Here is a 23,364-nt window from a genome sequence, read left to right as displayed (position 1 = left end):
GCTAAGCGTCCGTCTCTGGCGTCATAAGTGCCGAGATGATGCCACGGAGACTACTTAGGCGCCACCTATGCGCGTGGACATCAGTTCTCTACACGACTTAAAGCGCCAGGAACGCAGAGCCATGCAAGAAACTGACCACTGGTGCCAAGAAATTTGGGCCCTGAAAGGGATGACCTTAACCCTAGAAATCAGTTCGCAGAACGGGGAGGATTGGTGGGGCGATAAGGGATCTATCACTAACTAATGTCTCTTACAGATATATCGTTACACAAGTAGTAACTTGTGCATCTGAAAGAGACACGTTAGTGATAGATTCCTTACCTTAGAATAGATACCCCAGCAATACCAACCCCAGGGGTGGGTCTGCGAATAGATTACACCAGAAAGTCACGGGGAACAGAATGGCCAAAGAAGCCGTCTCCCCGGACCTGACTGTCAAGGCAGTAATGCTTGGTAAATGTGTGCAGGGAGACCCACGTAGCTAACTGACAAATGTCATGCAAGGGGACGCCACGTCCCAAGGCAGTAGTGGCTGCTGTTGCCCTGGTAGAATAGGCATGCAGCCCCACAGGAGGCTCCTTCTTAGCCAACGAATAACAGGCCTCGATGCAGAGAATGACCCACCGAAAGATGGTCCGTTTGTGCACAGCCCGACCTTTTTGGGCACACACTTAGCCAACAAAGACCTGGTCATCCACCCGGACCGGTTGCGTGCGCTTCAGGTAGAACAAGAGCGCACGTTTTGGGTCCAGACAGTGGAGGCTCTCTTCCTCTTTTGAAGGATGCGGAAAGAAGGTGGGCAAAGTGATGGTCTGCCCGATGTGGAAGGGCGTGACAACCTTTGGCAGAAAAGGACGGGTCCTTAAAACCATCTTGTCCGGATAAACAGAAAGGAAAGGAGGTTTGGAAGAAAGAGCCTGGAGCTCACTCCCTCTTCTGGCAGAGGTGATAGCTACCAGGAAAGCCGTCTTGAGAGTAAGAAGACGCAAAAGGACAGGTATGAAGGGACTCGAAGGGAGCTCACATCAGATATGTCAAGACAAGGTTTAAGTCCCACTGAGGCATTATGAACGGCACAGGAGAAAAACGTGTGCGTAATGCCTTTCAGGAAACGGTTAACAATCGGGGACTTAAAAAGAGAAGGCTGATCTGGAAGCTGTAAAAAGGCGGAGATGGCCGAAAGATAACCTTTGATAGTGCCCAGAGCAGAGCCCTGCTGGGCCTAAGAAAGAAGGAACAGAAGGACTTCGGAAAGAGGGGCAGAAAGGGGATCCATAGCCTTAGCTGTGCACCATGCCACAAACTTGTTCCACCGGCAGGCGTATACCGTTTTAGTGGAGGGACGCCTGGCTGCCAGAATGACATCACAGACTTCGGGAGGAAGATCAAAAGCTGTCAACTGTCACTGCTCAATCTCCACGCATGGAGGTGGAGGCTGGACAGGTTTGGTTGGAGGACCGTCCCCTGCTGCTGCAACAGAATATCCTCCCGAAGAGGCAGTCGGATCGGTCGCCATGCCGAGTAGCTCGGGATACCAGTATCTTCGTGCCCAATCCGGAGCCACAAGGATGACTTGGGCCCGGTCGCACCAAATCTTCTTCAGCACTCTGGGCAGAAGTGGTATAGGCGGAAAGGCGTACAATAGACCGCAACTCCACTCGCGACGAAAAGCGTCGCTTAGCGAGTGCCGCCTTGGAAATTCCAAAGCGCAGAACTGGCAACACAGCGCGTTCTCTTTGGTGGTGAATAGATCCAACCAAGGCTCTCCCCACTGCTGAAAGAGACCTTGCACCACTTCCGAGTGAAGACGCCATTCGTGATCCATCAAGCACCGGCAGCTGAGTTCGTCCGCCCTGGCGTTTAGAGAACCTGCCAGGTGTTGAACCATCAAGGTGATGCCTTGATGTTCCAGCCATGTCCAGAGGCGCAGAGCCTCCTGACATAGGGTCCAGGACCCCACCCCGCCCGGTTTGTTGCAATACCAAATGGCGGTGGTGTTGTCCGTGAACACCTGCACCACACATCCCCGGAAAGAGGGAAGGAATGTCTTCAGTGCAAGTCGGATCGCCCAAAGCTCCAACAGATTGATATGGAGCCGGGACTCCGCCGGAGACCACAGGCCTCTGATGTCCGGATCTCCCAAGTGGCCTCCCCATCCCAGGAGGGACACATCTGTCACCACTGAGTGCTCCGGTTGGGGAAGGGAGAGGGATCTGCCATTGACCCAATCGCGATTCTTGAGTCACCACTGCAATTGCCGTGCAGTGCCCTCCGAGATCTGGACGTGATCGGACAGGTTGCCCTGATGCTGCGCCCACTGGAACTTCAGGTCCCACTGCAGAGCCCGCATATGCCATCTGGCATGTGTCACCAGCAGGATGCAGGCAGCCATTAGGCCCAGAAGCCGGAGGGTTATCCTGACAAACCCGGGACAGAGGCTGAAAGATCGGAATCATAGCCTGAATATCCCAGACTCGCTGCTCAGGAGGATAAACCCGAAACAGCGTTGAATCCAGAACCGCTCCGATGAAGGGGAGCTTGTGAGAGGGACTCCGATGCGACTTCGGCACGTTGATGGAGAACCCCAGAAATTGCAGGATATCAGCCGTAGTCTGAAGGTGGTTGATGACTGCCTGGGCGAGCCCGCCTTCAACAACCAGTCGTCGAGGTAAGGGAAATCTGACACCCCCGACCTGCGCAGGTGAGCTGCGACCACCGCCATCACCTTCGTGAATACCAGAGGGGCGCTGGTAAGGCCAAAGGGGAGCACAGCAAACTGAAAATGCTCCCGGCCTACCGTGAACGCCAAAGAGGAGCACAGCAAACTGAAAATGCTCCTGGCCTACCGTGAACCGCAGGTAACGCCGTTGGGCCGGGTTTGTGAAAATATGCATCCTGCAAGTCTAACGCTACCATGCAATCTTCAGGGCAGCCAGGACCTGAGCCAGAGTCAGCATTTTGAACTTCTCCTTCCGGAGGAAGCGATTGACGTTCCGGAGGTCCAAGATGGGGTGCAGGCCCCCTTTGTCCTTCTTAGGGACCAGAAAGTAGTGGGAATAACAACCACTCCCTACTTCCTGCACAGGAACGCACTCAATGGCCCCTTGGACAAGAGGGCCGTGACTTCCTGCTGGAGAAGTACCAAGTGATACCCCGACATGCGGTGGCACTGAGGTGGCATGGCTGGAGGGAAGGACTGAAAGGGAAAGGAGTAACCCCTGCGGATGATCTGCAACACCCACTTGTCCGACGTGATATCGCGCCAGTGGGGGAGGTGGTGGCGGATCCTGCCACCCACCGGCGTGGGGTGCTCCACAAAGCTCGGATTAGGAAGGTTTGGAGGTAGAAGCAACGGGTGCGGAGGTGGACTGACCCCCACGCTGATTTCCAGACCCTCCCCTGCGGAAGCCGCGTCCGCGCTGAGGCTGGTTCTGCACAGGACTGCTGAAGGAACGCGCCTGGGCGCCTCTGCCGTGGCCACGAAAGGAACGAAAACCAGGAGTGGCCGGGCTCTTTGCGGAAAGACCCAAGGACTTGGCCGTTGCCCGCGAGTCCTTAAAACGCTCCAGTGCACTTTCGGCCTTATTGCCAAACAGGCGAGTGCCATCAAAGGGCATGTCCATGAGCGAGCTTTGGACATCGGGCAAGAACCCAGTAGATCGCAACCAGGCGTGGTCACGAAGCGCCAGAGTCGTAGAAATTGCCCTACCCAGTGAGTCCGCTGTGTCCAAACCACACCAAATGGCAAACTTAGCCGCATCTTTACCCTCAGCAACAGCTTGGGACAGCACAGCGAGGGTCTCCTCAGGACACTGAGGCAACACCTGTGGAACTGTATCCCACACCGCGTGGGAATAGCGGCCCAATAAGCAGGCAGTGTTCACTGACCGCAGCCCCAAGCTGGACGAAGAGAACAACTGCTTACTGAACTGTTCCAGCTTCTTGAAGTCCTTATCCGTCGGAGCCGGCGGATAAGGCACTCTGCAACTTCAAGTTTTGGATAACCAGGCTCTCAGGCATAGGATGAGTGGTCAGAAAAGCGGGGTCACCAGGCGCCGGGCGGTGATGACTGGCGACATTCTTATTTATAGGGGCCCCTGTGGCTGGCCGCGACCAGGTGCCCAACAAGACATCAGTGAGTGCGTCGTGAAATGGGAGCAGGGGCTCCGACGAAGTGGATGCCTTCTGGAGCACCTCAGTGAGGAGATTAGTTTTAAGGGCCACCGTAGGGAGATCAAGGTTTAGAACCTCAGCTGCCCGATGGTGCATCATCGTGTAGGAGGCGCCCTCCTCCATGGTAGGCGGGGGAGAGGCAAACCCCGGGTCAGAGGGGACGCCGAGGTCGCTGGCGTCCTCTAAGTCGTCCACCCAGTCCTGCTCAGAGTCACACTGACGGGCAAGAGGGTCATCGGACCCCTCCCAGTCGTCTTCCACCTCTGTCGCATGGGGAACAGATGATTTATGCGGGGCACAAGATGTTATTGTGACTGATGCTATTGCTTATTCTTCCCACCAAGCCACTTTTTATTTCATGCCTGAGGAAAGGAACGATCCTGCATTCATGCAGGAACGTTCCAGATTTTAAGGCACTTACCTACTGGCATTTTTGTATGGCATCAGGCTGCTCAGGAATCTAACCTCAGTCATTAAAATTAAAGTCAGACTAGGCTGCTGGCATGTGCCACTGAGAAGGATTACTTTGCCGTGAAGGTTTACAAAAGAGATCCACTCTATGGCAGGGCACATGACCATCCCAATCAGCATTGCTGTGCAGCTTCAATGCATAGGATCACATTAGAATTTCAAGACTGTGGGACTTCCTGGCGGGTAACCGTGAGGTCCTATGTCAAGTTAAAGGAAGAGTTTGTCCTTCATAACTTTTACTGATTTTTTTTCCCAAAACAGACAGGTACTGTAATGCTACTAAAAGGACCTGACTGCCACCAGCGCCAGCAGTACTGGTGTGTTATCCAGGGAAAACTGTCTGCAAGATCAAGAAGGCCAGTACATTTTAGTCAGACATTTGAGGTTTTGGGGGTCATGGAGATAAGGGGGACCTCTGAGATGCAGCAAAACAATAAGATTGTGGTTCTTCCTTACTAGATATCCCCCGATGTTGGTGCTTCGATAGGGCACGCCCAGTAAGGGAAATAAATAATTGTTCACACATGAAGGAGGCGGTCTACAAACATGGGACCCATTGTGGGACCATTTTCAATACATGTTGTTGTAATGGACTGGGAAGGACTGATGATCTCACTGTCAAATACAATCCAGTATATAACTTAACTAAAAAACTCAATACAATGGTTATTAGAAAAACAAAAGGGAAAAAGAGACAAGGAAATGGGGCATGAGAGAAATGGGTAAGAGAGCAGAGGGAGAAGGGTTAGACGCTGAACCAACACAAAGAGGAGAGTAACAAGATCACAAGGAGGGTAAAAAGAAGTGTAGGGGGAAGAACAAGCAAAGAAAGATGCAGTTGACAAAAGGATGGGTGGAAGTATCACAAAACATGAAGCAGCAGTCTACCTAGGGAGAATAGAGACACAAAGTACTCACCCTGCCAGAAGGAGAGGAAGATGACGGACTTGACCATGATGAACTTCAGTACGGGGCTGTAGGAGCTCAGCAGATCCCGCGTGGCAAAGTAGAAGAGGAAGAGTGCATACAGGGCCAGGCTGACAGAAATGTTGTATACAATAGTCACGTACAGGTAGCCACTGGCCACGCTGGGGGAGAAATCAAATGTGTGATGACAGAGGATTGGGCAGGAGTGGGTAGAAGCCTAAGAGAGAACACCCATAAGAGGCAGCAAAATATAACGGTAGCAATGGTAAAATAAGACATCACTTACTTGCAACATTGGTTCCCCAGCAAGGGAATCCTTATATGTACATGCTTCTTAGGGTCCAGGGTCAGTAAGTTGTTACTGAACATCACCCTTTGTGGGTAGTATTGATCAACATTGGTGTCTCAGATGCAACAACTAATGCATGCCAGCCGTATATATTCAAATTATTTATTTTGTTTACTTTATGCTCTTTAACCAGAGACAGCACACAGACAAGGCTTGCTCTAGGTCAGGGGTACTCATAGTACGGCCCGCGAGCGGCCCGGCATGCCTTTCTTGGCGGCCCGCGGACCTTGCAGACATCGTACCGGTGTTTTAAAAATTTGTTTTTAACAGTGTCAGCAAACACAAACTCTGCTCTGTGGGGGCCCGGGGATTCAAGCGATAGTCCGAGTGGAGCTTCTGGGGCGCTAAGAGGTGAAATACAACAAAGCCTCGTTATCATGCAAATGGTCTCTTAAAGACCTGTGAAGTACTCGGTGGGGCTGTGTGTGTGCCCTGGAAGGGAAGCTGCCTCAGCTGCCACACAAGCGAAGGGGGGGGGGTAGGGGGGGGGTGGGGGGGGGGCAGGGGGAGCGGTGACAAAGAATGACAAGAGAACAGCAGGGTGTGAGAGTCGGGTATGGGGACAGAGGGCAGTAGGGAGAGACAGAAACAGACAGAGACAGAAACAGACAGAGACAGAGACAGAAACAGACAGAGACAGAGACAGAGACAGAAACAGACAGAGACAGAGACAGAGACAGAAACAGACAGAGACAGAGACAGAGACAGAGACAGAAACAGACAGAGACAGAGACAGAGACAGAAACAGACAGAGACAGAAACAGACAGAAACAGACAGAAACAGAGACAGAAACAGACAGAAACAGAGACAGAAACAGACAGAAACAGAGACAGAAACAGACAGAAACAGAGACAGAAACAGACAGAAACAGAGACAGAAACAGACAGAAACAGAGACAGAAACAGACAGAAACAGAGACAGAAACAGACAGAAACAGAGACAGAAACAGACAGAGACAGAAACAGAGACAGAGACAGAAACAGAGACAGAAACAGACAGAGACAGAAACAGACAGAGACAGAAACAGACAGAGACAGAAACAGACAGAGACAGAAACAGACAGAGACAGAAACAGACAGAGACAGAAACAGACAGAAACAGACAGAGACAGAAACAGACAGAGACAGAAACAGACAGAGACAGAAACAGACAGAGACAGAAACAGACAGAGACAGAAACAGACAGAGACAGAAACAGACAGAGACAGAAACAGACAGAAACAGACAGAGACAGAAACAGACAGAGACAGAAACAGACAGAAACAGACAGAGACAGAAACAGACAGAGACAGAAACAGACAGAGACAGAAACAGACAGAGACAGAAACAGACAGAGACAGAAACAGACAGAGACAGAAACAGACAGAGACAGAGACAGACAGAGACAGAGACAGACAGAGACAGAAACAGAGAGACAGAAACAGAGAGACAGAAACAGAGAGACAGAAACAGAGAGACAGAAACAGAGAGACAGAAACAGAGAGACAGAAACAGAGAGACAGAAACAGAGAGACAGAAACAGAGAGACAGAAACAGAGAGACAGAAACAGAGAGACAGAAACAGAGAGACAGAAACAGAGAGACAGAAACAGAGAGACAGAAACAGAGAGACAGAAACAGAGAGACAGAAACAGAGAGACAGAAACAGAGAGACAGAAACAGAGAGACAGAAACAGAGAGACAGAAACAGAGAGACAGAAACAGAGAGACAGAAACAGAGAGACAGAAACAGAGAGACAGAAACAGAGAGACAGAAACAGAGAGACAGAAACAGAGAGACAGAAACAGAGAGACAGAAACAGAGAGACAGAAACAGAGAGACAGAAACAGAGAGACAGAAACAGAGAGACAGAAACAGAGAGACAGAAACAGAGAGACAGAGACAGACAGAGACAGAGACTAACAGAGACAGAGACTAACAGAGACAGACAGAGACAGAGACTAACAGAGACAGAGACTAACAGAGACAGAAAGAGACAGAGACTAACAGAGACAGAAAGAGACAGAGACTAACAGAGACAGATAGAGGCAGAGACTAACAGAGACAGATAGAGGCAGAGACTAACAGACAGATAGAGGCAGAGACTAACAGAGACAGATAGAGGCAGAGACTAACAGACAGATAGAGGCAGAGACTAACAGAGACAGATAGAGGCAGAGACTAACAGAGACACAGAGAGGCAAAGAGACAGACAGAGAGGCAAAGAGACAGACAGAGAGGCAAAGAGACAGACAGAGAGGCAAAGAGACAGACAGAGAGGCAAAGAGACAGACAGAGAGGCAAAGAGACAGACAGAGAGGCAAAGAGACAGACAGAGAGGCAAAGAGACAGACAGAGAGGCAAAGAGACAGACGGAGAGGCAAAGAGACAGACGGAGAGGCAAAGAGACAGACGGAGAGGCAAAGAGACAGACGGAGAGGCAAAGAGACAGACGGAGAGGCAAAGAGACAGACGGAGAGGCAAAGAGACAGACAGAGAGGCAAAGAGACAGACAGAGAGGCAAAGAGACAGACAGAGAGGCAAAGAGACAGACAGAGAGGCAAAGAGACAGACAGAGAGGCAAAGAGACAGACGGAGAGGCAAAGAGACAGACGGAGAGGCAAAGAGACAGACGGAGAGGCAAAGAGACAGACGGAGAGGCAAAGAGACAGACGGAGAGGCAAAGAGACAGACGGAGAGGCAAAGAGACAGACGGAGAGGCAAAGAGACAGACGGAGAGGCAAAGAGACAGACGGAGAGGCAAAGAGACAGACGGAGAGGCAAAGAGACAGACGGAGAGGCAAAGAGACAGACGGAGAGGCAAAGAGACAGACGGAGAGGCAAAGAGACAGACGGAGAGGCAAAGAGACAGACGGAGAGGGAGGGCGACGGAGAGGGAGGGCGACGGAGAGGGAGGGCGACGGAGAGGGAGGGCGACGGAGAGGGAGGGCGACGGAGAGGGAGGGCGACGGAGAGAGAGGGCGACGGAGAGAGAGGGCGACGGAGAGAGAGGGCGACGGAGAGAGAGGGCGACGGAGAGAGAGGGCGACGGAGAGAGAGGGCGACGGAGAGAGAGGGCGACGGAGAGAGAGGGCGACGGAGAGAGAGGGCGACGGAGAGAGAGGGCGACGGAGAGAGAGGGAGACAGGGGAGAGGGAGGGAGACGGGGAGAGGGAGGGAGACGGGGAGAGGGAGGGAGACGGGGAGAGGGAGGGAGACGGGGAGAGGGAGGGAGACGGGGAGAGGGAGGGAGACGGGGAGAGGGAGGGAGACGGGGAGAGGGAGGGAGACGGGGAGAGGGAGGGAGACGGGGAGAGGGAGGGAGACGGGGAGAGGGAGGGAGACGGGGAGAGGGAGGGAGACGGGGAGAGGGAGGGAGACGGGGAGAGGGAGGGAGACGGGGAGAGGGAGGGAGACGGGGAGAGGGAGGGAGACGGGGAGAGGGAGGGAGACGGGGAGAGGGAGGGAGACGGGGAGAGGGAGGGAGACGGGGAGAGGGAGGGAGACGGGGAGAGGGAGGGAGAGGGAGGGAGATGGGGAGAGGGAGGGAGAGGGAGAGGGAGAGGGAAGGAGAGGGAGACAGAGGGAGTGAGACAGAGAGACGGAGGAGGGAGGGAGACAGAGGGAGAGAGAGGGAGAGGGAGGGAGGGAGGACGGAAGGAGACGGAGGAGGGAGGGAGACGGAGGAGGGAGGGAGACAGATAGAGAGAGAGAGAGAGAGAGAGAGAGAGAGAGAGAGAGAGAGAGAGAGAGAGAGAGCGATAGATATGTGTATGCCGGGTCCGGTGGCTCAGTGGACGAAGGCGTCCGCTGCAGGGACCTGTGTTCCACCTCATGGTCACACTTTTTTTTGGTTGCTATAGCCCCGCCTCCTCCCCCAATGACCCCGCTCCCAAGGTGCGGCCCTCGGCCACAAACCACACTGTAAATTTGGCCCCCCAAGAGAAAGTTTGTGAGTATCCCTGCTCTAGGTGATGGATGGCAGAGCCTCCCCATTACATCCCCCCACAGGAATTCTATCAACTCCATCTTCTGCAGAAGATCTACATCATGCTTCAAAAAAGGGCTGTAACGTCTGTATACAGGTCACCGGACAATGAAGGATTTTATTAAAGATTATTTCCTAAAAATAAAGAGATTAGTGTCCAATACCAGACCTCACATGGTTAAAAAGATTCTCTATTTCTGCATAGTGACGTCCCAGAAGGTGTACAACTATTCTAGTGCAGAAAGTTCAAAATATCCTTAGAGTTACAGGATGCCTCCTGGGGGGAAATGCAAAAAAGACCCAAAAATGCAAAGAAGGGTGTGGAGGGGGCAGCAACAAACGAGCTTGGGAGATGGAAGCAACATAGGGCATGGAGTGGGAATTTGAAAGGAGGAAAAAGCACAAAGGAAGAGAGCAAGAAAACACATACACGCTCATGGAGTGCAGAAAGATAACAAAAAGTTGTTCCTTGATATTGAGTTAAGATAAGGATACGGTTATCCAATCATAAGGATAGTAAGGAAAATATTCTCCGGTGGATGGACAAACATTATAAAAGAAAGGTAAGGGAATGAATATGAAATATTAACAGGCTGGCGTGGCTACGCCGCAGCCAAGATGGCCACATAACTCAGAGCTCCGCACATATGCTTAAAATCCTCCATAGAACTGCAGAGTAAGGACCCACAGGAGAGGTATATATGAAGAGGTAAAGCGGGTGCAGACCACCCAGGGGGAACGCTTTATTGTAGGCTACTGGAGAAGACACCAAGCCTCTGTCAACTTATGCAGGTGAGCCTTGGAAGCCCGGTGGCATCAAGGGTTGCTGAACTGCTTAAGGTTTGTCTCACTGCCGGCTGTATTGGGCAGGCACATACACAGCCTTGGGCCTAATGCCCACATCCCTCCACCCTCCAAGCTCGCTACGCAACATGGATGATGGGTACACCTGGGGCTTCACACAATCTGGCTTCCCTGAGCTACAGCCCATACATTTGCACATGCCTAAGGCCTGATCTAAATACATGGACTGGATCCTACACCTGCGAGGGGTTGGCTAGGACACCCTCCTTCACCCTCTCAACACTGCTGTTGCTGCTCAACTTTCCCCTGGGTGGGTGAGATGCCGATCTCTCTGTACCCCTACGGCCTGGCTGTGGTTTTCAGGAGACACACTACTAGGGGTTAGGGAGTGTGTGTGAGGATATTGGGCCGCTTAGCTGAAATACCTGCCTGAGATCCATACATGTAGGCAAAGAACTTAGGACTGACCAGAGGATGGGCTGGCCCATGTGATGGATTGAAGGCGTACAGCACTAGCAGAAAATCTGGCATAAGCGCATTGCCCGAGGTAACTAATACAAGCAGAGACGGACACATATTGCAATTACCCATTTGAGGCGCGAGCAGGTGTGGTGGAGCAGAGCAGCTTCTATGCAAGAATAGTAACCAATCATCTGCTATCCACTGTATTAAGGAATTAGTGATCTGAATCAGAGGTCTGTTTACCCATTCCCCTCCCTTCTAATTGCACAAGTCATACACTGTTGCTTGCGGTAGAACTGACAGCACAACACAAGTCTATAGCAATAACGTGGCTGATGCCTGGAAAACAAACCACCCACCAACAGGAGGTTAACCCTATGATCCTATAACTTAAGAGGTTTAAACAACAAACTAAAAGCTAGGAAATTATTAGTATATTTAGATAGAAACAAAGTAAATATGGCCATGTTGCAAGAAACCCACCTGGAAACTTGTTTAAATTAGCTTAACGCTGGGTTAACAAAGATATTTCTCGGGCAATATACTTATTCCAGGTGCGTGTGCATAATAAATCATAGTTTGCTTGGTTTTAGATTTGCTCTGAAAAATGGGGATCCATGTAAAGATATACTGTGTTGGTGGATTCACTTCATAACAGGAAGATAGTGTTCATCAACAAACATTCCTCCAATATTGGAGACTCCACTTACTTTGGCATCATCCTTACCATACTCTGTCACATTGATAGAGAGAAGATATTTATGGGTGGAAGGCTCCCACATTGCACGATCTACAGACACACTACATGCTATAATGGAGACACCAGATATAACAGACATGGGGTGACAATGCAGTGGAAGGGAGCATTAATTGTACTCCTCTCTCCATGAAATCCGATCACTTATAGATTACTGGCTAATAACGCAGGTGGCGGTACCTGCGTCTCAGAGGTTGGTCACCTGCCTTAAACACTACCAGACCCCTCGTCAGTAAAAATAGTTGTATTCATCCCCTAGTCCAAGTTAAGGGGTCCAGACTTGAGGTTCTCCGCGGCACGGTGTTTCAGGACAAATTGCGCTCTGTGACTAAAGATTTTTTTCCCCCCACCAGAATTCAGGTTCTGTATCCAAGTATACCAAATTGTGAGAAGCAATCAAAGCCTACATAAGAGGCATAATAATTGGTAAATATGCAAGTATAGTTTCCTAAACGCAATACATACAGAACTGGAGGTCACGGAAAAGGAGATTAATGAGGTGGAGGACAGAGTTGTGGTGATATCACAGGGAATTTATCTCAGAGATGAATGCTCTACTGCAGACATATCATGAGCAGGCGGATAGGGAAGTTGCTTACTTGTGGAAACACGCATGGGCCAGGGAGTATAGAGAGGGCGAAAGCCTTGGATGAATTCTGGGCTGGCTTTTAAAAAGGGACAGACAACGGACTCAGATTTTACAGTTTGAGAGGGAAAGTGGTGAAACCATAAAGGCTAGTGAATAGATCAGTGTAGAGTTAGATATTACAAATGCCTGTATACTGTAGAAACAAAAATCGACCACAGGCGATATTGAGAACAACAGAGATGATTAAGCATTTGTATAGCTAGAGACCTCTCATAGGAACATTCTGAATGAGCGAATATCTAAGGAAGCGATTAAAACGGCTATCAACACTAGCAGGCAGGAAGCCGCCTGGTTCCGATGGCCACTCAGAGTTTTACAAAGCATACAAAAACATTAGTTCCACGTTGCCATGTAGTATATTCATAAGGTAGCAAACTGCCATACACAGTACGGTAGGCTATATTCACAGTACTCCCAAAACCTCGTAAGGTCCCTAACAAGTGAGCATCGTACCACCTGCTGTCACTGTTTCACTTGGATAACAAAATTGTGGCTAAAGTGATAGAAAAACACTTGTATTTGTTCAAGTAGGGCATAAACTCCCCTGTCCAATTGGGTTTTGTACCTCATAGGTCACAGGGATTAACTTATGTATAATATTTGCAATACTGCACCACATGAACCACAAACTAGGAGCAGCAGCTGTCCTACTGGATACAGAAAAGGCTTTCTACTCTTTGGAGCAGCCTTTACGAAGGGTCATGCTCTGCATATATGACCTAGGGAATTAACTTCTGACAGTAATTTAATTACTTTACACCAAACCAGTAGCCAGGGCTCATGTACATGGATTGATGCAAGACTCATTACCAATAGCCGGCTGCACCAAGCAGTGATGCCCCACCATCACGCCTGCTTTTTGTCTTGGCCATGGTCCCCCTGGTGCTACACTGACAGACGCTCCATTTACATAGGGATTGTGGATGTAATGAGAGAATAAAAATGTAATCTAGTTAAAAGTACTCACCTAAGCAAATCGGACCAATTGTGTCAGTTCTGAGTGTGTTCTAATAGCTTTAACTACGACAAAGACATCCATTTCAACATAGACGATGTCCTGTGTTCTGTTATCAAAATTCTAACAAGTACTTATCTGGTAGGCCTAAAGCCTGATTTACGAGGGGAAAGGCAGTCATTACTGCTCTGCTATGAAACTTTCCCATAGCGGAGATTTTTAAGGCAGCGATTTGGAGATCTGTTCACATATTCACAAAGCACTACCACTTCAAATCAAATCAAACTCCAGAGAAGATGTCCATTCAAGCATTTACTCTCTGGGTATTGCATACATTTTTCTCAGTTATTACCTGTGCGTTTTTAAGGGTAAGAGCTTGCTGTCCTGTCCAGCGAGTGAAACTGTTAATGAGGAAACTTCGTAGAAGGAAAAGCTGCTTACCTGTAAACTTCCAGGAGAATCTTCAATAACGTCATAACAACCCTCTTCCTCCCCACTCCCAAAAAAAAGAGAATGTTACACTGTCAACCTTTTCAGCCTTTAGTGGTGTGGCCTTTTTAAACTTCATTACCCTAATTTCTATTTTACTTTAATTTTAAAACCCGTTTATGAAATATTTTTACATGTCACTGGTTTCCATATTTTCAAAAATTTAACAAAAGGTTATATGTGGGCTCCTAAAATTATCTTTTAAAATGATAAGTTTCCAAAAAAGAGCTTGGTAATAGAGCTATTTAAAAAAATAAAAAGAATTTACCCACAAACTGGTGGGACAATTCAGTGCTTATGACTATTAATGAAACGCCATCGGATAAGCTTCTTTATAGCAGGCAATGCACTAACTGGGGCAATAAAGAGTTGCTATTTCACCCAAATCTACACAAATTGTAATTGTGGTAGCAACAAGTGAAGCAATCAACAGTTCAGTAGATAAAAACAACAGTTGGGTAACCCCGTCAAGTAGCAGATCCTATGCGGAAGGTGGAGGAAACTGCTTAACACACAATGCAGCACTCAATTAATTATAACATGTTTAGATCAGATTAAGTTAAAATCCAAACCGCAGTGTATCTGGATCGACCAACCTCATGAACATTAATGAGATAGGTTTTAAATTGCAACACTACGAATGACGGAATTCACAGGGATGGTGGCCTTCTCGGGTCAGCAGACCACCATGCCTCACTGATTTGTAGTACCACACACATAAAAAAATGCAACAAATTTTCCTTAAAAGAAAGGTGACTGCATTTAAAAAGAAAAGTTTACTTTTTTGTTTAAGAGTTGGCAGTGGTTTCCTGGACCACTGCCTAGTCTTCAACAAACCTTTTTTTATATTCACATAGTGGAAAGGGTGCCAAGGGGACCACTTCCGCTTCGCAGCTGTATTACCACCTTGTCTAATATATCATGGATTGTTGGAAAACTTTTCTAACTCCTAAAATGGAAATAGCACATAGGAAAAAGCATTTTAATGGTTGCATTCAAGGCCCTAAATAAGGTAAGTTGTTAATTCAATTCACAAGCAGCTCAGTATGCGTTCAAGAAGTGACATAGCTCTATAAAAGGAGCACTGCATACAATCCTGATTTCTTTTGGTGAAGACAAAATTTGCCAACACCGCTTTGAGTAACCAAGACAGGTGCAATTATGTCTGGAAACACTTTAAAAAATTCTGTCAGGGAGGTAGATGCCCTTTTGTACAATCAATTAAACTAATATGTTGAATGTCTTCTAAAAGAACAGGAAAGTAAACAGTAGACAGAAAGCTTTGTACAAGCATTGTCTGTATGAATTCTGGGTCTTCCAACTATAGTAACACCACCTGAAACTGACCAAATCCCTTACCTCAGTCTAATTTTCATCCCTCCTGTACTGGATTTGACTGAGCAAATTTTTCTTTGGTCACGAGTGACAAGGTTCAGCCATTATATTGTTTGGTTTTACAAATTGACGTTAAAGGGGCACGGCAGATCTGTCAAGCTGCTTCCTGATATTCCAGTATTTAAGATTTTATACATTCAATTTTTTCAAAGGTACTATCCACTAGGATATTCCTACATAGCTGGTGCATGCTGTGTCTGTAGTGTTTTAAGTAGGTCATGCTGGAACAGTAAATCTTTTCTGTTGTCTTACAACCTGAAAACAATGCCTAGCAAAAATTTATATGGGTACCCACACCAATTATTTCAATCATTAAGGTTGATAAATGTCTTCCCAGTAGAACATCTGCAAATTCCAACATGTCTCCCACCCCTGAACACCCAAAATCAAACAAACACGAAGAAAATTCAAAAGCACTCTTCTTACTTAAAATCTCCATCTCTGTATTTGCCAAAAGCCTGAAGGACAACAGTCAGCGTTGCCATGAGGGGTTTCACAACGCAGAACTGAAGTGTAGCCTGTTGGAAAGACATACAAAATATCACTCAACGGCAAGAGGTTGGATGATACATTTGAATCTGGGTGATGAACAAGCTGCTTACCTTCAGTAACACTCTTTCTGGTGGATAATCTATCTAACCACAGATATCTCATTTTTCGAATATTCCACAGATGTCAGAGACTGGATCCAAAAAGTCGTCAGCAGTACCTCAGCATACCTATAAGTGACAATGTTAGGCTTCACACCGACATTGTTCCACTCAGGATGTGACATGCAGAGCTGCATATAAGTGCTACCCATGCACGCTGAAAGTTACTTTCTAGGATGTTCTCGACCCCAGACAGAGCACAGCAGCAGAGGGAATAGACATATGTAGATATCCCGAGTTGAGACTTTTTAAAAAGGAAAACTGTCCAGCTCATAGAATAGGGAGGTGGGAGATTTGGTGAGGAATCTGCAGTTAGGGTACCCACCAGAAAGTGTGCTACCGAAGGTAAGTTACTTACCTTCGGTAAGTAAGTTGTTCTTTTGACGGACACTTCTAATCAAGATTCCTCACCTTGTGAATAGATACCAAAGCGGTACCTCCCAGGTGGCGGTCTGTGAACTGGCTGAGACCACAAAATACTGCAGGATCGAGCAGCAAAGTGCCAGTTTCAACCAGCCTGGTTATCCAGGCAACAGCGCATTCTGAACATATGAACTGATGTCCATGTAATTGCCTGGCAAAAATCCAGAACAGGCACCCAGAGTTCCAAGGCAGTGGCAGCAGCCTAGGCTCTGGTGGAGTGAGCCCTCAAGCGATCTGGGGGCTGCTTAATAGCCAATAGTAGGAAGCTTGCTCTTTAAATACTATACCAAAGCAAGGTATAGTGTGCACAGAGTCCAGTGGAACCCCAAAGCTAGGCAGAGGTAGAAGTAGATTATACCGGACTCTCTATTAGTGGTAGTGTGGGCGAGCAGTAAGGCTATATCAGAGGGTAGAGTTAAGCATTTATTGTCCACACTCAGGCAAGGAATGGTGTTACACACTCAAAGACAGAACTCAGACCAATTTGTTTGTATAAAAATATTATCTCGTTTTCTAGAACCAAGCCAGGCCTGGTACATGCAAGTAGAATAACATTTTGCAGGAATAATGCAGTTAAATACAGTTTGAATGCAGTTGAATGCAATTGGATTGCTTACAGGTAAGTCATTTGTTTGTAAAGTGGTTTAAATGACTTTTTAGTTAAGTTACAGATTACTTTTCAAGTTACTTTTCAGACTACTTTTTAAGTTACTTTTCCTACTCGCTGTGATATGCCTAGATATCACACTGGGACATTTCCTAGTGAAAAGGTAAGTAATTCAGTGTTTGTACATTTGCAGTTTCTTAAGGTTTCATACAAACCAACTCCACATTTTTCACAGAAAAGCAGTCAATGCAGTCCTATGTAAGAAAACAGTGTTATCGGTTTATCATTAAGTAATTATCTTTTGTACTCGGTATTCTGGGGTTAGAATAAGGGTTCCCCCAGGGTCGAGGATGCACTAGGGCGGCCAGGTGCAGAGTGCTGAGGCCCAATGTTATCCAATTGGGGACCTCCGGTTGGTGGCTGCTCACGGGCACGCCACTTGGCTGTGGGAGCAAAGATCCCGGGGTTTAGCTCAGGGAAAAGGGGTATCAGAGTTAGCACACAAGGTGCACCCACCGGGGCGGCCGGGTGCAGAGCGCTGATTTGGCATCGGGTGCCCTGTTGTTTTCAATGGGAGTTGCTGGTTTTGGATTTTGGCTGCAGGCTCGGTCCAGAAAGACTTCTGGGGGGAACCAACAGCTGGGCAAGTAAGTTGGAGGGCTCGGGACGTAGGTGCAATACGGTTCTCTTCTCAGGGATGCAGGGGTGTATTCTGAGGTCGGATTTCACCGTACCGGGCCACTCGCAGTTGGGGGGGATGGGGGAAGGGGTGGGGATGTGTCCGTGCAGAGGCTGCAGGTGACGTCGGGGAGTCCTGGAGGGGTCAACCCACCGTGGACTCAGACTCTGGAGCGCTGGGGGGGGACCTCGCTTGGACCTGTGGGCCACTCTGACTTGGGTCATAGGCGTCCGATGCCGTGGTGGTTTCTTTGTCCTCAGAACGCTCGGAGTCTTTCTTGGCTGTTTCTTTTGAACAGAGCTGCTGTTCACAGGAGACCCAGTTTGTTGAAGGCAGTCAGTCCTCCCTGGGGTTCTGGAGGTTGCTGGCTGCAAAACAAGGTGACTTTTGGCGCAGGATCTCTGGAAACTGCAGACGGGGCCAATTCAGTTCTTTTCTGCAGTCTCCTCTGCTGGGCGTCTTTCATAGGTTGTGGGAATCTGTCTTCTTGGTTCAGGGCTGCCCCCTAAATACTGTATTTAGGGGGCCTCTAGGTTAGTAGCCAGTGGGCTACTGACCATAGGGTGACTACACCCTTGATGTGCTCACCTCACGTGGGGGAGTAGGCACAATCCCTAATCCTGATTGGAGTGCCTGCCATCTGCAAGATGGTGGGCATTGAAGAGTGGGCTTCGCCTCGCCTCCCCCACCAGAGGGGTGGGGTTGGCAGAGGTGGGCACACCTTCTGGGCGGCTGTAATTTTTCCTGTCCGTCTTCCTGCCGAAAAGGAGGGATAGGAAGGGAGCCTGTTCCTGATAGCAGGAGAGGCTGGAGGTCGTGTTATTACAAAGGCTGCAAGGCCTTTGAAGCTCCCCTGCCACAGATGGCTCTTTGTGACTTGGGGGAGATGTGAACACCCCTGCCCAGGAAAGGCTTTGCTTCTGGGCTCAGGGAGCAAAGGTTCCCACCCCAGGGGTCCAGGGACATGTCTCGTGGTGGCAGGCTGGTATTTAGCAGTCACGTTAGCTTGTCGTTTTTCAGGGGGCATCTCTAAAATGCCCTCTGAGTGCATGGTATAATAAATCCCCTACTGGCATCAGCAAACTTCTCAGCATAATAAACCCACACTGATGCCAGTGTGTGTTTATTATGCTGGGATGTTTGCTACCAAACCTCCAAGAATTTTGTAAAGCCATTAGGGTGCTGTGGAGTTTGTAATGACAAACCCCCAGACCATATTCTCTTTATGGCATCCCTGCAATTACAATGCCTAAGAATGGACTTAGACACTGTAGGGGTACAGGGCTCCTGCACCCTCACCAGTGGCATAGTGCACCCAGCTAGAGGGGTGGCTGACCTATGCCATAGGCGGTGTGTTGAAGGCATGGCACATAGGGATGTGTGCCATGTAGACTCTTCACTTTTCTCTGCACCAAAACACCAAAAGGGGGGGGGGGGGGGGGGGGGGTACATTTGTGTGTGTGCATGTGTGTGTACGTGTGTGTGTGTGTGTGTGTGTGTGTGTGTGTGTACAGGACCTCAAAGGGTGGCACAATATGTGCTGCATCCCTTAGAGGCCTTTCCTGGTCAGAGAGCCCTTGGTACATTTATACAAGGAACTTACATGTGGCCAGAGAGGTGCCAATTGGGGGTACAAAGGTACAGTTTTGGGAAAGAACACAGGCCCTGGGAACCTGATTGGCAGGGACCTAGAGCACATCAAGTCAAAGTGCATCAGAAATCTGGCAAAAACTGGGGGTGGGGAGGGGTTACTGCAACAGAAACCCAGCTTCCTACACCAATGTGCAGCAGATTTGAATACACAGCAAGATCCAGCAACAGATGGTCCTTTTCTGCACTGCCTTGCTATTTTTCTTCCCAGCGAATCCAACAAAGAGCGGATTGTCCAAACAATGGTCTCTGGTACGATCAATGTAGAAACTTTACTCTCTTTTAGGATCAAGCTGAAGTTGTTTCTGTTCCTCCTTAGAATTATGAGGTGGAGCGAAGAATGCCGGGAGGGTAATCGTTTGCCCGACATGATCACTATTGATAGAAAAGAAGCTTTTGCCCTTAACACCAGCTTGTCCGGATAGAACGTGGTGTACAGCAGGATGAGAGAGGAAGCTTGTAGCTCACTCACATGCCACGCTGACATTATGGCAATGAGGAAAACTGTCTTGAGCGTTAGGAGCCACAATGGACAGCTCCGTAGGTGGCTCAAAAGAGTTACACATCAGGAATGTGAGGACTAAATTCAAGTCCCACGGAGGCATGAAGAAAAGCATAGGTGGGAAAAAATGCTGCAAACGTTTTAAAGACGCATCACAAGGGGTGATTTAAATAAAGAAGACTGGTAAGGCAATAGAAAAAAGCCAAAAGAGCAGATAAGTAACCCATAAGTGTGCCAAAGCAAGTCCTTGCTGGACTAGAGACACCACAGAGTAATATTTCGGGTAGATTGGCTAGTAGTTTGTCGATCTGCCAAATGCCTGACCAGGCCACAAACTGTCCTAAAAGTAGGTTCATACGTATTTCATGTAATGTTTCCTTGCAGCTTGTATAACATCAACAACTTAAGGATTAGATCAGATGCAATCAATTGACCCTGCCCTGTGGCAGAAAATCCTCCTGAAGCAACAGTTTGATGGGAGAACAGATGTTTGTGCCTAGCAGTTACGGGTACCACAATCGGTGCCTCCAGGATGACTTGGGTCTGGATTTTCCTGATCTTCAGTATACTGGAGACCATAGGCATTGGCAAGAAGGAATACCAGAGTTCTGAGATCCACTCTAGGCAGAACACATCAGAGAGGCAGAGTCGCCTTGGGAACTCTAGTATGAAAAATTGCAGACATTGCATTCTCATCAATGGTGCAGAGATCAAGGCAGGGGTCTCCCCATTCACGGAGCCTGTATCACCTCCAGGTGTAACTGCCATTAGTGATGCACTAGAAGAAGTTGGCAGAGGTTGTCCGCCTTGGTGTTTAAAAAAATCTTACCAATTGGTGCGCCACCAGGAAAATACCTTGGATATCTAGGTACTTCGAGGTGAGAAGCCTCCTGACACGTTGCCCATAACCCCACCCCCTCCTGCTTGTTACAGCACCACGTGGCAGAGGTATTGCCTGTGAGCACCATTACCAGCCTCCCTCAGATGGTGGGTAGGAAGCCTTGCAATGCCAAGCAAATGGCTGGCAATTCCAGCAAGTGTTGTAGAGTTGGGTCTCTGAAGGAGACCAGATGGCATTGTGCTCCACTTCTCCCTCATGGCCTACTGACCCAGAAGCTATGCATCTGTTATCACTATCAGCTGTAGGTGGGATAAGGAGAGGGGTCTGCGGTTGACCCAATTCCCAACAGCCACCACTGCAGGTCTTTTGCAGTCTCCTCCAAAACTTGAAAAGGAGATCCCCTGGTGCTGTGCCCTTTAGGACGGAAGATCCCACTGCAAAGCCCACTTGCCACCTGGCATTTTTCAATAGCAGGATGAAGAAGGCTAGTAACCCCAGCGGCCTCAGAGCCATCTTCACTGAGAATCAGGGCAGAGGCTGAAACTTCAGGATCATGGCCTAAATGTCCTGAACTCACTGCTCTGGGGAGAATTCACGAAACTGCACTATATCCAGAATAGCTCAGATGAATGGGAGAGTCTGCAAAGGAGTCAGATGTGATTTTGGTGTGTTGATAGTAACCCTTAGTGATGTTAGAAGATTTGCTATTGTCTTGAGGTGGTTTTTGACTGCCTGGGGTGAGTCCACTTTCAGCAACCAGTTGTCGAGGTACAGGAGGACTGCCAACCCAACCTCCAAAGGAGTGCTGCGACCACTGTCATCACTTTTGTTCACACCCATGGGCCACTGGTTAGGCCAAAAGGGAGCACAGTGAACAGAAAATGCACATGACCCACTGTACACCTCTGGAAGAGCCTGTGGGCCTGCAGGACAGGGATATGTAAATAAGCGTCCTGCAAGTCTAACGTTGAAAGGTGTGGCAAAGCTGAAAGGAATGGGAGGGAAAAGGCCTGAAAGACAATTTGGAAAACCCACTTGAACGAAGTGATCACTCAATATTGGGCAATATGAATCTGTGACAAAAAGGTTGTGGAGAACCTGAGCACTTCCAAGAGGTAAGGATGATAAATGTTGATTCCATGAGCAATGTTCTGAAATATATATCTCTATAACAGTTGATAAAAGTTTTCAAACCCAAGTGAAAAAATGGAAATAGTATCCAATCTTCATCCACAGTCTTTATTTTCAGCTTCTGTTATTCTCGGAAGACTTGTTTAAACAAGAACTCAAAACAATTCCTGCCACACATTATTAATGGCGTAAACCTGCTTTACACCATTAATAATGTGTGGCAGGACGCGCTGGAACCTTCTGCCTCGAATTTGGAGGTCAAGAGCCTGCTAAGAAAGAGGAATTGTTTTGGGCTGGCCGTTACATATACTGCTAATTCTGTATTGGATTTTCTATAAATAAGAAGCGTTACTATGAAGAACGTAAAACTTTTTCTTAGGACTATTTTCGTCAATTACCGCTTGAGCCCTGAAGTCTTTAGGAAAATATTGCCTTAGACGAAACACGTGTTGGCTGTATGTTTTGAGGTTGTACGAACTAAGAATAGAATTTATGTTCAATACAAGTCATTCAAGAAATTACGACTGGATTTGAAAAATTGAAAACAGAGTTCTTGTTTAAACAAGTCTTCCAAGAATAACAACAGAAGCTGAAAATAAAGACTGTGGATGAAGATTGGATACTATTTCCATTTTTTCACTTGGGTTTGAAAACTTTTATCAACTGTTATAGAGCTATATATTTCAGAACATTGCTCAGGGAATCAACATTTATTTGAACTTTTACAATTGCTTGCAATCGTAAGCTAACAGCGTTGGGTGGTGACTATTTTTCCCTTGATGCATACAAATGTGATAATTTGAACTTGGATTTTTCTAACTACTAAATCATGCGCAGTTTAGACCTTACTACCCGTCAGTAAGGGGTAAGGATGATGTGTCAAAGTTTGATGGGGTGCCGGAAGGCACAGCCACATTGAGGTCAAGAGAATGTCGGCTTTGAGTCAGAGCACGATTGGTTGCCCCTGTTCCTCCAGCACCGTCGCATAGCCGTCCATGCTTGAGGGTCCAGCACAAGTTGAGGTGCCGCAATGTTAGGTGAAGCCAATGCGGAACTTACAACAGGTTCAAAGTTAGTAGCCGGTGCAGGGGGCGGAGGCTTCATAAATTTCTTCTATATGCTGCGACATAGTCAATGGACCCAATAATTCACGTTGCCTCAGGGCATGAGGCCGAATCAGCCCTGGAGATCAAGTTTGGGAACTAGACCGAGAGGCAAGTTGATGCCCTCACTCCTTCTTTGGAGTTCAAGAGCAGCCGGAAGGTGCAGAGTCCTGCTTGGACTTCTTGTGCTTCTTTTTTGACATACCCAATGACTTTACCGAAGATCTGCTGCAGTCACGACTTCGGAACTGGAACTCCATTGTCAGAGTGGAGTCTTTCAAAGTTTGGCAGCATAAAACTACACCTCATGGTCATGTGTGGCCTTTGGGATCATCTGGGTACAATCGCTGTAGGCCTTGAAGTTGTGTTCCGACCTACA

At 48.1% G+C, this 23,364-nt stretch overlaps 1 protein-coding gene across 5 annotated transcripts in view; it reads right to left on the bottom strand.

The window, feature by feature from the left end:
- The window catches only part of TMEM184B (transmembrane protein 184B), a 393,946-nt gene that overhangs the window by 77,366 nt on the left and 293,216 nt on the right, over window positions 1–23,364 (bottom strand). For all 5 annotated transcript variants that reach the window (XM_085601314.1, XM_085601316.1, XM_085601312.1 and 2 more), the window contains exons 6-7: window positions 15,826–15,917; window positions 5,563–5,732 (exon numbers count right to left, since the gene is read on the bottom strand). In XM_085601314.1, coding sequence (XP_085457440.1) covers window positions 5,563–5,732; window positions 15,826–15,917 — 262 coding nt within the window. The remainder of the gene's footprint in view (window positions 1–5,562; window positions 5,733–15,825; window positions 15,918–23,364) is intronic.

This window comes from Triturus cristatus, chromosome 4_2, assembly GCF_964204655.1.
Source record: "Triturus cristatus chromosome 4_2, aTriCri1.1, whole genome shotgun sequence".
In the NCBI taxonomy this organism is placed as follows: domain Eukaryota; kingdom Metazoa; phylum Chordata; class Amphibia; order Caudata; family Salamandridae; genus Triturus; species Triturus cristatus.
Note: the sequence above shows the minus strand (reverse complement) of the source record. Positions and strands in the feature narration are given on the sequence as shown.